The sequence below is a fragment of the Oxyura jamaicensis genome, chromosome 15, assembly GCF_011077185.1.
Source record: "Oxyura jamaicensis isolate SHBP4307 breed ruddy duck chromosome 15, BPBGC_Ojam_1.0, whole genome shotgun sequence".
NCBI lineage: Eukaryota > Metazoa > Chordata > Aves > Anseriformes > Anatidae > Oxyura > Oxyura jamaicensis.
Genome location: NC_048907.1, coordinates 2,301,097 through 2,315,287, shown reverse-complemented (window position 1 = coordinate 2,315,287; position 14,191 = coordinate 2,301,097). Strand labels below are relative to the sequence as shown.

Below are 14,191 nucleotides of genomic sequence, written 5' to 3'. Positions count from 1 at the left end.
GGGCAGGGCAGAGCCACCGTGACCCTGAGACGGCCTGTGGCACCTGTGTGACCGTCCTGTCCCCATCCCTGTCCCCCAGATTTCATTTCTCCCCTTTGAAACCAGGCAGGTCCCCAGGAAGGCTCCCTCGTCCCTTGCCGAGGTTCTCTGCAGAGTGAACAGTGGAGTTAGACGGGAAAAATGAAGCGCTCAAAGGTAAAAACTGAAGCACGGTGGACTTTGCTCTGAAGAGGATCAGAAATACCTACACAGTCTGCGTGGCTCAAGGCTTTGGGTGGCGATGAATACGTTAGGAGGAAGCAGTGGGTGTGTGCCACACCGCTGGAGGTGTGGTGGCATTAACCTGCGTCCAGACGAGCTGCAGTGACCAAGCTTTCTTTTTATATATATATATATTTTTTTTTTTTCCCCTTTCTGTAGCAGCTGAGGGGGTCCGGCTTGAGGCGCACGCTCTCGGACTTCACTGTGAAGGAGAAGGAATGTCGCGTCGAGGCAGAGTTCAGCAGACTGCAGAAGCAGTTTCGGATCTCAGCGGAGAAGAGGAAATGTTTCGGTGCCAACGTGAGGCAGCAGATACACGCCCAGGAGTGAGCACAGCTTCATCGGGCTCCACGGGCTTGGGAAGCTCACGCTGAGATCTCCGGGGGACCCCGGTGCTGCGATGAGAGGGGTGAGGACCTGCCCCAGCTCTGCAGGAGGGACGTGCTTCATGCCGTTTGTCGTCCTTTTTCTGCAGGAAAGAAATAGAGTCGCTGAAGGAAGAACACAGAGGGATGTCGTTAATACTGAGCCAGATCAACTCCCCGAGAAACATGATGCAGGATGACAGGGATCGTACAGAGCTCAAGTGCCTCTTGCAGACCAAGGACCAGTACGACTGCCTGATCAGAGACAGAAAAGCCCTGCTGGCCGAGCAGGACAATCAGGTAAGAGTGTCTGAATGGCTCCCTGGCCAAGCACGATACAGACGAGACATGGAATGAATTGACTGAAACTCCAGTATGTAAAAAGCTTTTAATTCAGGCCCTGGGATATAAAGCTGCCCCTGCATAAAGGAGACAGGACAGGGAAGAGTGGATACAGCCAGGCTCCCGTTTGAACAGCAGCACCGGTGGGAGACTGAGGTCCAGCTCCAATCCTTGTCATCCCTCTGGTGTCTGCAGCTCCCCTTCGAAGTTCACACAACATCCCTGTGCTTTCCCCTTGACTTTTTCCGTCCCTGAAAAAGAGGCGAAAAAAAAAATTGAAGGGTTGGTTGAGCAAAATCTAAGCCCTACAGCTTCTCCGAAGCACAGCCTGCTTCGGTTTGGTCAACACTGGGTGGGAGGCCAGGGAACACGTTGTGCTACAGAAGTGACAGGTTCCTGCAGCCCCCTGCCCCGAGCTAGTTCCCCGTGACAGAAGTCAGGGAACACGCTCAGGGGACCCACAGTTGCTGGAGATGCTGGGGAGCTTTCCACAGCGGGGTTAGCTTTCAGTTTGGGACTTCAGGATTTCGTGGCTGAGTGGCAGCTCTTCCACCTGCCCCCGGCTTCATTGTTCTCCAGCTCCTTGGTTCGCCTTGCGGGTTTATTTCCGCTGGCAGCTCTCCAGTTCTGGCAAACATTTTCCTCCACTTGTTCCCAGGGAGGACAGCACAGATCGCTGCTCGGGAACCACTACCAAAAATCTGTCCTCATTGCCTCTTCCACCCTCCAAAGAGTGTTGCTGTGCCTGGTCCAGCACCTGCTGAATTTCCCTCTGGAGGCAGCTTCATTTTCTCGGTGGCACGAAAATAAAGTGGTTCCTAGTCACACTTTGTGTTTCTGCATGTGCAGCATGCGATCTTTTGGGACTGTAGATGCTTCCCTAACTGTGAGCTCATTAATGACATGGTTGCTGTAGCTCAGGTCAACAGAGGGTATTTTCTTTGGCTGAGCGTCCTGACAAGAATCCAGCATGCAGGGGTGGAGATTATATATTTATTTTCCCTGTGTGTGTACAGATCCTGGAGCTGGAAAGAAAGATTGCGAGGCAAAACCTGATAGCAACGAAGGTGAAGCAAGCAAACAGTAGCAAGTGGCTGCAAAACCAGATTCAGACCCTGGAGATGCGTCTGAACAATGTGAGCAAACATTCTGCAAAGCTTTGGACACGACGTGCGGGGCCGTGCTAGGGCAAAATGCTTCTTGATCAGGACGCAGGGTAACGGTACGGATGCATTTGGTTCACACAAACTGTAGGAAGGACTCGGCTCCTTCCCCTGGCCTGAATAATCCCAGAATATCTCAAAGGCTCCTTCAAGCTCGGTGACCCAAATGCAGCACGTGTTCCAAGCCAAGAAGCCCAAAGGTCTGCACCTGTTTAGTGATAAGACCGAGCTGCCCGGAGCCACTTTGCCTCGGACAATGCCAGCTCCAGCTCTCTGCTGAGATCATCCTTGGGAGGAGAACAGCGCAGGGCCTGCTTCAGATCTCTTGTGCTGTGGCTGTCCTAGCCCTGGTCAAGGTCTTTCAGCACAGACCCAGCCCTGCACCAGCCGCAAAACCTTTTGCTTCCCTCTCCCCAGGTCACCGTCCATTTTGATACCATCCTGACCGCCAATAACAAGTTCCGAGACGAGATCGAAAACCTTCGAATCCAGAAAGCCATCCTGGACAACTTCTACGCGAAGCTCCGTAAGCACCTGGACCAGCAGAAGAGCAGGATGGACGCCGCTGTGGAGCAGTCCACGCAGGCATACGAGCAGCGGTGCGCGGCCTCGCGAGCCCTCTGCGGCCAGGGCAATTTCTGTGGCTGGTGTCAGTGGGAAGGGAGGCGGGTTACAGCTGCTCTTGTCTAGGACTGGGAGCTCTCTAAGGGCTTCGGGGTCTCCGTGAAGGGAGATCGGTACTGCCAGGGTGTTGTTTATTCCACCTACCCCGGACATTTTTGGGGATGGGGGCATTGCCCCTGCTTGGGAACCAGAGGTCAACCAGCTCTGTTCTGAGTGACCTGGCTGGAATTACTTGGGTCAGGAATGCAAATCCTTGTACCCCTGCTGCTTTCAGCCTGTGCACGGTGTAATTCGCTGCTCTCCACGTGCAGGGTGGAGGCTCTGGCGAGGATTTCAGCCATGAACGAAAGGCACAGCAAAGACACCGCACAGTACAACATCGAGGTGCAGGAGCGGGAGCGCATCCGCGACCAGGAGAACAAGCTGAAAACGTTCGTGCTCGCCAAATTCACGGATCGCTCTGAATTGGAGGAAGAGGCCAAGAAGAAAGAAGGTAGCACATGAGAGAAGCCACCTGTAACTGAAACCACAAACCAGGGGTCTGCAGGGTCGAAGGGGGCTGCTTACAGCAGCTCACAGCACTGCAGCCCAAAGGCATGGCATCTCCCCTCCTCCTTCACCATCCTCAGGGCAGGGAAGCTCAGGGGAACACTCCCAGCCCCGAACGAGGTGAAAGGGATGAAGAGTGACATATGAGCACCGTGTGCCTTGGTTTCCACAGTTTTAGGTCTGTTTTTCCTCCTAGGGAATGTTCTTGATGTGTTTGCCCCATTCCTATGCAGACTGTGAGCACCCTGCTTAATTTCCTGGGGAAATTAGAAATTAGAGGAACCCGTTGCCCCTCCAGCACTGCTCCCTCTTTGCCCAAGCTCCTTGTCAAACCACTCCACACCCACAGGCAAAAACTATGCTAGTAGTAGGTTCATGCATGGCTCAGCTTCCTTGTCTCCCCTCAGCCTTGAAGGCAGCCCAGAGGGCAAAGCGGAGGCAAGGAGAGAGCTTCGAGAGCCGGGAGGTGGCTTACAAGCGGCTGCTGGAGCTGGCGGAGAACGGGGACATCGACCAGCTGGTGAACGGGTTCGTTGAAAAGGAAGGGAAGAACTTTGCCTACTTCAGCTACGCCACCGAGCTGAACAACGAGATGGAGAAGCTGCAGCAGAGGATCAAGGACCTGCAGGTCTGTTCCAGTCCTGCTCCGAGGCTTCATGCCTGCTTCGGAAAACACTTGGGGCTGGGGTGGGTTTTTCGTCCTCCACATGTCCAGCACCAGACGGGTGTGCTTAGGAGAAAGAAAAAGGTATCCAAAAACACAACTCCAGTAGGCAGAAAGCTGCCTGCTCGGAGCTAAAACTGTCCCAATGCTGCCACCGTGCACCCAGCAAAAATATTGCAAAAGAAAAGAGCTCCAGGAGAGGTCCAAGAGCCGCCTCAGCTGCGTGCAGGGCTGGCTGGAACAAGAAACGCTGCTTGTTGTGGGGAGCTCAGGGAGCTCAGGTGGGGTGTCCCCGCTCCCAGGGCACAGGGCTGGTCTCCAGCCTCTGCTGTGCACGTCTGTTGGGCAGTCAGCCACGAAACCCCTCTGTGTGCTTGTGTTTATACAGAACGAAATCATGCTCTTCACAACCGACCAGGACAACGCGGAGAGCAGCAGCCTTCATGTCCTGAAGGAGCTGGAGGTGGGATGGCTGGGTTTTCCCCCTGCAAGGATAGCAGGTTGTCCTGGCGTTGTCCTAGGGAGGCTGGTCCTGCCAGTGCTGCTCTGGCAAATGGCTGGAGAGGCATGGGAAGAAAAGGGGCTCCTGCCAGCCCTGGTCTTTCAAAGCCTGGGGCCTCATCTGTGGCATAGGGAGCTTGGGATCCCCTTCACGGAGCCTTTCCCCTACAGGGTAGGAGCATCCCACAGCCCCTCCTGGGATGTCTCCAGGGTCCACACTGGGGTGGTGGGAGAGAGAGGAGGGGGCTCTTGTGACACCTAGCAGAGCCTTTGCTGATAGGAAAAGCTAAGCCAAACGACTGAGAAAGCCAACGAGTACGAAGAGAGATGCAAAGAGAGCAGCAAAGTCCTGGGTCGGCTCAAATCTGCCATGGAGGTCCTGATCAAAGAAATCGAATGCGATGCCACGAAGATCAAGGAGCAGCTTGGCGATAATGGGCAGATCACGGACCTGAACCTGATGCAGTTTTTCGGTGGGTTGGGGCTTCCCCGCCATGCAGTGTGTGCCTTTTATGTCCACCTTTCCTTGAAACTTTTTAATTTTCAGCTGTTTTTTCCCCCCCACCCTATCACGTGTGCGTGTCCCCTGATGAGTGTGAATTTGGGACGTCAAATTCCCTGCCAATTCAGGAGCCAGCCTGGCTGCTTAAACGTCCCCAAGCCCTTGTCTTGGCTCTGGGTATGGGATCCAGCCTTGGGATCTGACGACACCACCTGAGGGAAATCTTGTCAGGGGAGCCCCGTTTCTTGGCGCTCTCCATCGCCCTGTGCTCCCTCCCGCCCAGCTCTCGTGGAGAAGAAGACCAACGAGCTCCTGCTGAAGGAGTCCATCCTGCTCTATCTGGAGGCCGACGGCTCGCTGACATCCCAGACCTTCACCAACCCGCTGCTGGGCGGCACCGAGCTCCTGCGGGGCACGGACCTGAGCCGCTTCTGCCCGCAGCCCCCCGCCATGGAGGGCGCCGACACCACCGACGCCTGTGAGTGCCTGAGGCGGGAAGGAGGGACTACGGCCGCGCCGTCAGCCAATCCGCAACGGCCTCCTGGCGGCCCAGCCAATCCCGGCTGACACCTGTGCCGCCCGACCAATCGTGGCCGGCCTGCCCCGCCCCGCCAGGTATATAAGCGCCGTGGGGCGGTGCGTGAGGGGGCGGCCATTTTGTTGGGCAGTCGAGGCGCCGCTGGACCACGCGCGGCTGCGCGAGCTGGTTCTCCAGAGCTGCGAGAGGGAGCGGGGCAGTGCCGGCAGCACGGGCAAGAAGACGAGAAACGACATCCAGGCGTGAGAGCCTGGTGGTGCCGGAATAAATAAACAGTCTTGTCCCTGAGCTCCGTGCCTGCGCCCATGCACTGTCTGTCCTGCCACAGCTCCGGCTGCCGTCCCCTCTGGAAGGAACCCAACGCCTTCCGCAGGCTCCCAAAGCTCCGCGGGTGATATTTCAGCACCGTTTCACCCACGGCTGGGGGTGGGAGCAGCTGCTCTCCCGCTGCCCACGGCTCCGGCAGCACCGGGGCAGGGCGGGCAGCGTGTGCCGAGGGGGAGCAGAGGCTGGGTCTGGTTCTCCTTGCCGCACAACCCGACGTGGTTTTGTCATGGGGGGGTTCTGGGTGATGATGTTGAGGATGATGCCACCTGCTGGGTGTTCCCTGCTGCCCTGGGAGGGCACAGCATCCTTCCAGCTCTCTCCGTGCACCCGCCACAGCGCACAGACACACCGTACATCCAGGCAAACCCGAGCACTGCTCACACCAGTGATTTCCTCTCACCAAAACGCACTTTATTGTGGATGCTGCTCAGGGCTGGTTTGGCCCCACAATGAGCAAATCTCCAGCATGGAGAGGACCAGGGAGAGGGGCAAAGGGACCCCCGGTGTGAGAAGGAGAGAGGTGATCCCGCAGAGCCAACCCCAGCGCTGGGCACGAGCACGGTCTAGTCCTTCTCCTCACCGTGTGTGATGACATGGACGAGGTTTTTGTAATCGAGGTTGCCGGAGACGTCTGGGGGGAAGGCAGCGAACATCTGGTCAACCTGCCAGGAAAGAGACAGGGTGAAAAGGCATCGCAGGAGGGGTCTGTGGCTGGGGCCAGGAGGAGAGCTGGGGCTGATGGTTCGCACAAGCTGTGGTGTGGCTTCAGGGCCAGCCCCCATCCCACAGCTCTGCTGACCAAGGGAACGAGAGGGGCAAAGAAGCCCCAGCTCCCTCGTGCCCTGCTGTGGGGTGAGAGGTGGCCAGTGGGGTTCTGGCAGGACGTCATTGCCTGCTGTAGTGGGATTTCATGGAAACTCGACTTGGCCTGCCCTACCTTCAGCCGTGTACCTCTCACACGGGAAACTGCTGTGCGAGCAGATCCCGAACCGGGCAGCGGGACCCAGCAGGGAGAGGGACGACGACCCAGCACCAACCCACCCCGCTTCAACCCCCTGGGCACAGGCAGGGATTTTTTGGTGTGTGGGGCTGGCGGAGGGGTGGCAGGGACACATACCTCTTCCTGGGAAAACCTCTCGCCCTGCGTCATCAGCATTTCTTTGATGCTGCAAACAAGAGATTGAGGTGAGCACCGGGCAGGTCTCGGTACGAGCCCTCTGCCCCCCACCCCCCCCCCCCGAGCACCCCTGCACTCACTAGGCGGATTTCAGCCCTTTGCCCTCCGGATCAAACACCTTGAACGCGTTCAGGATCGTCTCCTCCGGGTCGGCACCTGAGGGTGACACGGCCGTGACCATTGGAAGCAGTGGGAGAAGCAGCCAGGTGGAGCCTCCTGCTTCCCACAGCTCCCCCCCCCCCGGGAAACGCTGTGGGATTTGGGAAACGGGGGGGCTCTGCTGGAAAGCTGACATCCTCCCTCCTAAATCCCCCCAGCCCTCTTGTGTTGGCCAGGATCTCCTGACACGGGGAGGAGCAGACAGACGCGATGGTCACGGTGTACCCACCGAGCAGGCTGTGTCGCCTCCGCCCCGGCATCCGGCGCGTATCTAATCTTTTGGGTGTATTTATAGAGCTGCAGCAGGAGGCCCCTGGGGCCGCAGAGCCTCCGGGAGATCTGGGGGGGAGGCTGCGTGCCTCAGCTGCCGTAAGTGATAGGAGCTGCAGCCGGGCAGGTCGATGTCATGCCCTACCCGGTGTCCTTGCCTGCACGGCCGTTGGTGCCACCTTCGGTGCTAGCAGGCTCGGAGGCACTGCAGGATCTGTCCCCTCTTTCCATGGGGACAAGAACATCACAGCTGGTTGCTGGTTGTAAATGGCTGGGGAAAATGAGGCACAGAGACCTGCTCCTGCCCTCCGGCAGGAGGGGAGAGAGATGGGGTGAGGCCAGAAGCGCCTTTGCTCTGATCTCCTCTGTCCCATGCCCGGGCTCTGCACCAATATTGCGATCAGCCCCACCGGCCTTTCTTTGGCTGCTCCTGAGGTCTCTCCGAGGATCCTCTGTGACCCTAAAGGGTGATGGAGGCCCCAGGAGCTGGGTGGCCTCCCCAGGTGGGACAGGACGTCGGTGGCGGTGTGAGCCCACCCCCCGCTCCCTGGGCACCCTCTCACCCTTGAGTTTCTCCCCGAACATGGTGAGGAACACGGTGAAGTTGATGGGGCCGGGCGCCTCCTTTATCATCTCCTCGATCTCCTCGTTTTTCACATTCAGGCGCCCTAGGGGAGAGCGGTGCTGGGTGAGCGGCACGTCCGGCTGCGAGCGATGCTCTGCGCATCGAGGGCTGAAGGACACCCAGACACCCACGGGAGACTTTTTCTGGGGGAAAAAGCAGGGCATTCCCCTGCCCCACTGCCCCACGGATCAGTCCAAGTCCTCATCAGATGTTTTTGGCCAAAGCCACCGGTACTATGGGTCCTCCTGGCCCTGCTGACCCTGTCACCGGTGTCATGATCGGGCCCGTGGGAGCTGTACCCAGACAGCTCTGCTTGTCAGCAATGAAGGGGACTGAAAGCCTACATCCCTTCACCTGAGGGCGGGTGATCTTTGGGATTCCCCACACCCATGGCTGGTTTGTGCTGGCCTCAGCAGAAAGAGAACCAAGCTTGCGACTTCACAGCTCCCCACAGGTCCTGCAAACCCCCCTCGTGCCCCTAAACCCAGGAATGCTGCCGGATGGCAACATCCAGGTGCTGCCTAGCAGTGGGGAACAAAGGGAGCATGTGGCTCGGGATAATCCAGGGGCAGGTTCTCTCTAGTACCTACGGGATTAAACACCAGCTGCTCCGTGAACCACACGTATGAGCACGCTGCCTGACAGAGGTGGTTTGGGGTCAGGTTTTCAGCAAAGCAGACACGGGATCCAGTTAACCACTGGAGCCTCAGTGGGGGCTCCCGGCTGGTTTCTCACTTAGCCGAGGTCTAATGCTGTCGGAGCTGCTGGGGAGGGGATGATCCTAAAGGGGGCTCACCGAGAGCAGCAAACGTATCTCTCAGATCCGCCTTGTCGATGAAGCCGTCCCGGTTCTGGTCCATGATGGTGAACGCCTGGGAGCAGAGGAGGAGGGCAGGGAGCAGAGGCAGAAGGAGAGCCATCAGCCTTGGCAAAATGGTGCCCTCCTCCTCCTCCTCCTCCCATCGAGCTGGGTGGCAGCAGGGTGCTTTGAGCCCTGCACAGGATCAGGCTCTGGGGGTCATCACCCGGCGAGGGAACAATCCTGTCCCCTGCACCCTGGGGTGATGGCTCCCCACAGCAGCCCAACCCTGATGCCACCCACACCCTATGCCTCGGCCAAAACCCTCTCGCCCCGGGATGAGACCAAGCAGGGAGGAGAGCCTGAGCTGCCAGCCTGGGACCGGCTATCCCCGTCCCGGGGTGCTGCACGTGCCCGAGTGCCGGCCGGGCAGGGGTAGGTCTCGAAGAGCCCCGGTGGGAGCTAGCTGGAACAATGTCCCCCAGACCCCCCGGATGCCACCGGCTTCTCTGCGGGGCTCCCAGGAAGCTCTGAGACAATCCCACCTTTAACAGTGTCGCTGAGTTGTTTTCTCACTTTCAGAAAACAGCCTAAAAACAGGTACGCCGCCTCTCGTTGCGGACCGGCTGTCACCGAGCTGAAAGCACGCGGGAAGGAGCTGAAGGTGGCAACGAGGCCCCTCGCTCATTTCCACCAAATCCACCTACCTCTTTGAATTCCTGGATCTGGGCCTGCTCGAACATGGAGAAGACGTTGGAATTAGCACCTTCGATCCTCTTCTTGGCTTTCTTGGGTGCCTGCAAGGTTCAAGCATGTCTCACGAACCCGCTGCCTTTTTATGGCATGGAATAAAAGCCTGAAACTACCCTGTGCTTAGTCACAAGTCCTGCACGGTAGCTCCGGGCTTTATTCCCTGGGTGCTCGGTGGTTCCCCCCCGAGCTGCTCCGGAGCTGGGGGTACCTGCAGCGCTCCGAGATGCTGCGGAGCTGAGTCCTGCTTCAAGAACAACTCCCTTTGCTCTCCTGATGAATTTTGCCACATCGGTCAGAGCAAAGAGGAGCTGGGAAATCGCTTTCCCAGGAAAGGCTTCAGGGGGTGAAATGGCCGGGATCTGCCCAGGTGCAGGGTCATGCTGTAATTTTTAGGTGTCTCCTGACTGCTCTGGGCCTCTTCATAAGAACAAAGTGCTTATTAACGCGTTTGCTTATTAAAAAATCGGCTTCCTCCTCCTTCACAGGGGTTTGAGACAACCAGAAATGCCTTGGCTGGTCTTTTAGGGAGATGAGGACAGAGCTGCTCCCTGCCCGACCCTGCTGGCCTGCCGAGCATCCCCTCCCTTTGGTCATGCACACCCCTGCGGCTTTTCCCCTTCCAAAACAAGATTTTGCCAAGAGGGAACGGAGCGGGAGGGATCTGGGGGGCAGAACTGCCCTCCCCCTCGCTGCGTAGAGGAAGGGAAGGAGAAAAGCTGTCGGCTGCACCCCAGAGTCCCAGCTGGAAAGCTCTGCTGGCTGCAGCTGATGTGGGAAATGCCCCTGCCCTCGGTTCCCCTGCTGATCCCTGCAGGATGCCCCCCTGCTCATCCTCCCGGTGGGGCAGGAGGGATCCTCGGATCCCCGCCGCCTCCACCGCTCCCTGCCCCTTGGGGCCATCCCTGTGCGGAGCCAACACCACGGCTTCTGCCCCTGCCCGCCGCAGCTGGGAGCTCACCATGGCTTCGCTCGGGCGCTGCTGGTGCCGCAGGAGGAACCTCAGAGGCAGTCCCTCCTCTCCCCCTGGGCCGAAACAATAAATACGGCTCACTCCGGGCTAAAAATAACCCCCTGCCCACTTTTGGCTGTAATAGGTAAACCCGCCGCCCCCAAACCCTCTGACTTTCTCCCTGCCTCCCTCTCTAATCTGGAATCGCAGCTTGTTGTTGTCACCGCCTGGCGTGACATGTGAGGCACGGAGGCTCTCAAGGTTAGCGGGGTGCCGGGGGGGCCCCGCAGCTCCCACACGGGGATGCTCACACGGGGACCGGTCCCACCTGTGTTTGTCACTCGGGGAGGGCAGGGGCTCTGCTTTTCCCCTCTGCCGGGCTCTTTGGGGGGATTTGGCCCTGGGAACGAGGCTCAGCGCTGTGCTGCCATGCCCCGCTGGCCTGCCTTGCCCCCGAGGGACATTTGTTTTGGGGTGGGAAGCTGTGGAGGTGTCCCCATGCTGCTCGCAGTGGAGGGACCACCTTGGCTACAGCCCCCCATGCCCAGGGGAGGGGGATATTTCTGCCAGAAATGGGGGTTTCGTGCCTCATTAATGCATCTGCATGCCAAAACCCGACCCTGCTCGGCCGCTAGAGAAGGAGCAACGGGGCCCGACCATTTGTGATGCCCAAAGAGCCAGAAGCAGCAAGAACAGCTGCTGAACACCCGATGTCTCCAGCTGGAGGGGACCCTCCCTGCCACCCTGCCACCTTGTCACCCTGTGACCCTGCCACCCTGCAGCACCCATCCCAACGGGTCAGGATGAGGCCGACAGAGGATGCTGAGCTCCCAGGAGGAACGCAGGGCTCCTGGCTGTGTCCCCATCCTCCTGGGGCACCTGTCCCTCGCTGCAGCCAAACACTTGCTCAGCCCCGACCCCACAATTAACTTTCCCCGTCCCAGCCGCTGGTGGCTCGGGGCCTTGCCGGGTGGCAGGGATGTTTCGCCTTCGGTATTTTTAGGCATGCTGAAGCTCGTGGGAGGGCTGGGACACGGCTGGGAACAAAAGGGGCTGTGAAAGCGGATCCCAGAGCTGCGGGCTCTGCCCAGACGCTGCCCTTGTTCCCCAGAGGGCGTGAATACCGCCGCTGATCCCTGGCGCTCGCCCCTCCGATCCGCTCCAGCAGCGGTCGTCTGGCCTGGATGAGGCTTCACTGAGGCTGAGACGGATTTCAGGGCGGGTTTTTTGGGGTCTGTCTGGACCAAAAGGCAAGGAAAAGAGTGGAGAGGGGCAGAGCTGGCTGAGGAGCGGCCCAGGGCATGCAGGCACGGTGGGGACCAGCGGGATCAATCACGGCACGGGCACTCTCTCCACTGCCAGCTTGAGCTGAATCCATCGGCCAGCCGAGCCCAATTACCTTAATTTGTGGCATTAAGGAAAAATCCATAAGCATCAGGGAAGTGATGCGCAGAGGTTTAACGGGACCACTCGCCGGCGGAGCCTCCAGCACCGCTTGGGCGCTGCCCGTCCCCGGCTCCGCATCCCTGCTGGGGCATCCCTGGTCAGCCCCAGAGCCACGGAGAGATCCCAAAAATATATTCGGGGTGTGCGGGGGAAGCACCTTTTGTGCCTGCCCAGCCTGGAAGAGGCCAGACCCGATCGGGACAGATGGGGGGACAAGCTGGGGGGACACACCAGAGGGTGGCGGGGGGCTTCGAAGGGCCGCTGCAGGCACAGGGGCTGAGCACAGCACAGAAACCCTGGCTGGGGATGGGGTGCAGATGGCTGGGCACGCTTCTGCCGTGATTTGTAAGACGGTGCATCTGCTCCGCTGCTCACTTCTCGCTGCCAGACGTCGTCCTCTGTACTGCACGGGCCGCATCCTGCCCCGCCAGCGGGGAGCAGGGGCCCGCCTGGGGATGGAGCCGGCTCCGGGCACCTCTGTTCCTTCCCCTGCTGCGGGTACTGGGGGACTTACCAGGAAAAACGGAGTCTTTTCAATATATATGTATATACATTTCTGCATATAGAGCGCCGTAGTGAACAAAAGAGCTACGGGGAAGTGGTTGCAGCCTGTGAATGGGTGCCGGGGAATAATGCACCTATCTGTGCCATGGCGAAATCAAGCGTCGTCCCTGCTTATCTGCAAAGGAGCCTGTGTTTTACATGAAAAAGCCTTGCTAATTAATAGGACAGCCCCTCTTGAGCTCGATAAAAAATGGAGTCAAAAGGATTTGATTAACCCCCGCTCCTCGCACGGCTCGAGCTCCGCCTGAGCGAGACGCGTGCCTGCGCCCCGGCCAAGTCCTGCCTGCGGCCGATAACGGGGAGCCCCCGGTCCCGGGGAGCCCGGACACCGGGGGAGCCGATTTGGAGGGTGCCCAAAGAGTGAGGGCACCCCGGAGCCAGCCCACGCCCTGCCATCGCGGTTCCCTTGCCGATATCTTTTGCTCCAACCAGTATTTTGTTCCCGCAGTCGGCTAGATTTGACTAACCTAATACATATGTATACACACCGGTACGTTCCCATTCAAACCCATGTAAATTACCTCTGACCAATACATTTTCCTGGGAAATCAATGCATTTTAACACTGGATAATATTTATGAAATTGAATTTTTCATTGAAGCTAATGCAATTCTCTTCTATTTTATGCATTTTTATTAAACTAATGCATTTTAAATTAAACTGTTGTATATTAACTACGACGGCTGTTGGTACTTAGAGTAAAATAATATATGCTCGCCGAAATCGATACATATTCCAAACCTAGGATTTCCCGGCTAACAAGGCTATATCAAATATAACAAATGCTTGTAGCTACCTAATTTGATGCTTATATACACCGCCCGCTATATTTGTTTATTGGTAATGATTATTTTTAAAGCTTATTAAAGGTAGAAAGATGGATTTCCGTGCAGATCGGTGCTGCAGCACGAGGCTGCCAGTGGTGGCCAACGTTTGCCCGGTGCTGGCCACCAAAGGGGACAGGGAGGGTGGCCTATGTGTCCCGGTTCTGGTCGGTGACAGAGCCCAGTTGGTGTGCCACCGAGTGTCCCCATGCCCTCGGCTACCTCCCCGCACCCTTTGGAGCAGGGCCAAGCAGCCAGAGGTGACGGGGCCAAGGGCGGACGCCGCTGCTGGCCCTCGCTGGGGACGCGCCCCGCTCCGAGCGCAGGATGCGGCCCCGGGGGGAGGCAGCCAGCCCGGCCCCCCGAGCCACGGCACCGCCGGGGGAAAGCCCGAAATAGCAGCACTCCACGCCGCGCACACGCCGAATGGCGCCGTGGTCGAGATAATTTCGGGCGAAGCAATAAAAGAGGAAAATTAATTAAAGAGCATGTGCTAATTGTAGCGGGGGAATGTGCCTGGAAATAAGGAGCCCTTGGCAGAAAGGCAGCCGGCACCCGCTGCGGTGGGGGGGTCCGGGCACATTTGTCCCAGCACACAGGGGGCTGAGGCCGGGCACAGCTCGGTGCATGCCACGCGGTGTCCCGTCCCCCCCCCCCGTGTCCCCGCGTGCTCCCCGGTGTCCCCTCCATGTCCCCCTCCCCGTGCCCCCCATGTCCCCAGCGGTGTCACACCCTCCCCCTTTCTCCGTGTCTCTTCTCAGCCCCGCACTGTGCAGCCGTGTCCCCCCC

The 14,191-nt window shown here is 58.5% G+C and overlaps 2 protein-coding genes across 3 annotated transcripts; one reads left to right on the top strand and one right to left on the bottom strand.

The window, feature by feature from the left end:
* Positions 1-639: 639 nt before the first annotated feature.
* CCDC63 (coiled-coil domain containing 63) lies at positions 640-5,787 on the top strand. 2 transcript variants are annotated; one of them, XM_035341079.1, is made up of 9 exons: positions 640-926; positions 1,985-2,104; positions 2,549-2,730; positions 3,067-3,248; positions 3,712-3,932; positions 4,357-4,431; positions 4,750-4,942; positions 5,255-5,449; positions 5,640-5,787. In XM_035341079.1, exons 1-9 carry the CDS (start codon positions 774-776, stop codon positions 5,753-5,755), a joined length of 1,437 nt encoding a protein of 478 aa, XP_035196970.1. In that variant the 5' UTR covers positions 640-773; the 3' UTR covers positions 5,756-5,787. The 2 variants fall into 2 exon arrangements, with proteins under 2 accessions (XP_035196970.1, XP_035196971.1); XM_035341080.1 differs by lacking the exon at positions 640-926 and adding an exon at positions 1,207-1,889.
* A 491-nt stretch (positions 5,788-6,278) lies between these two features.
* Positions 6,279-10,595, bottom strand: MYL2 (myosin light chain 2). The gene is made up of 7 exons (XM_035340645.1): positions 10,578-10,595; positions 9,574-9,663; positions 8,864-8,939; positions 8,006-8,110; positions 7,094-7,169; positions 6,954-7,002; positions 6,279-6,498 (listed from the first exon to the last, which is right to left on the bottom strand). Exons 1-7 carry the CDS (start codon positions 10,578-10,580, stop codon positions 6,400-6,402), a joined length of 498 nt encoding a protein of 165 aa, XP_035196536.1. The 5' UTR covers positions 10,581-10,595; the 3' UTR covers positions 6,279-6,399.
* Between the last annotated feature and the right edge of the window lie 3,596 nt (positions 10,596-14,191).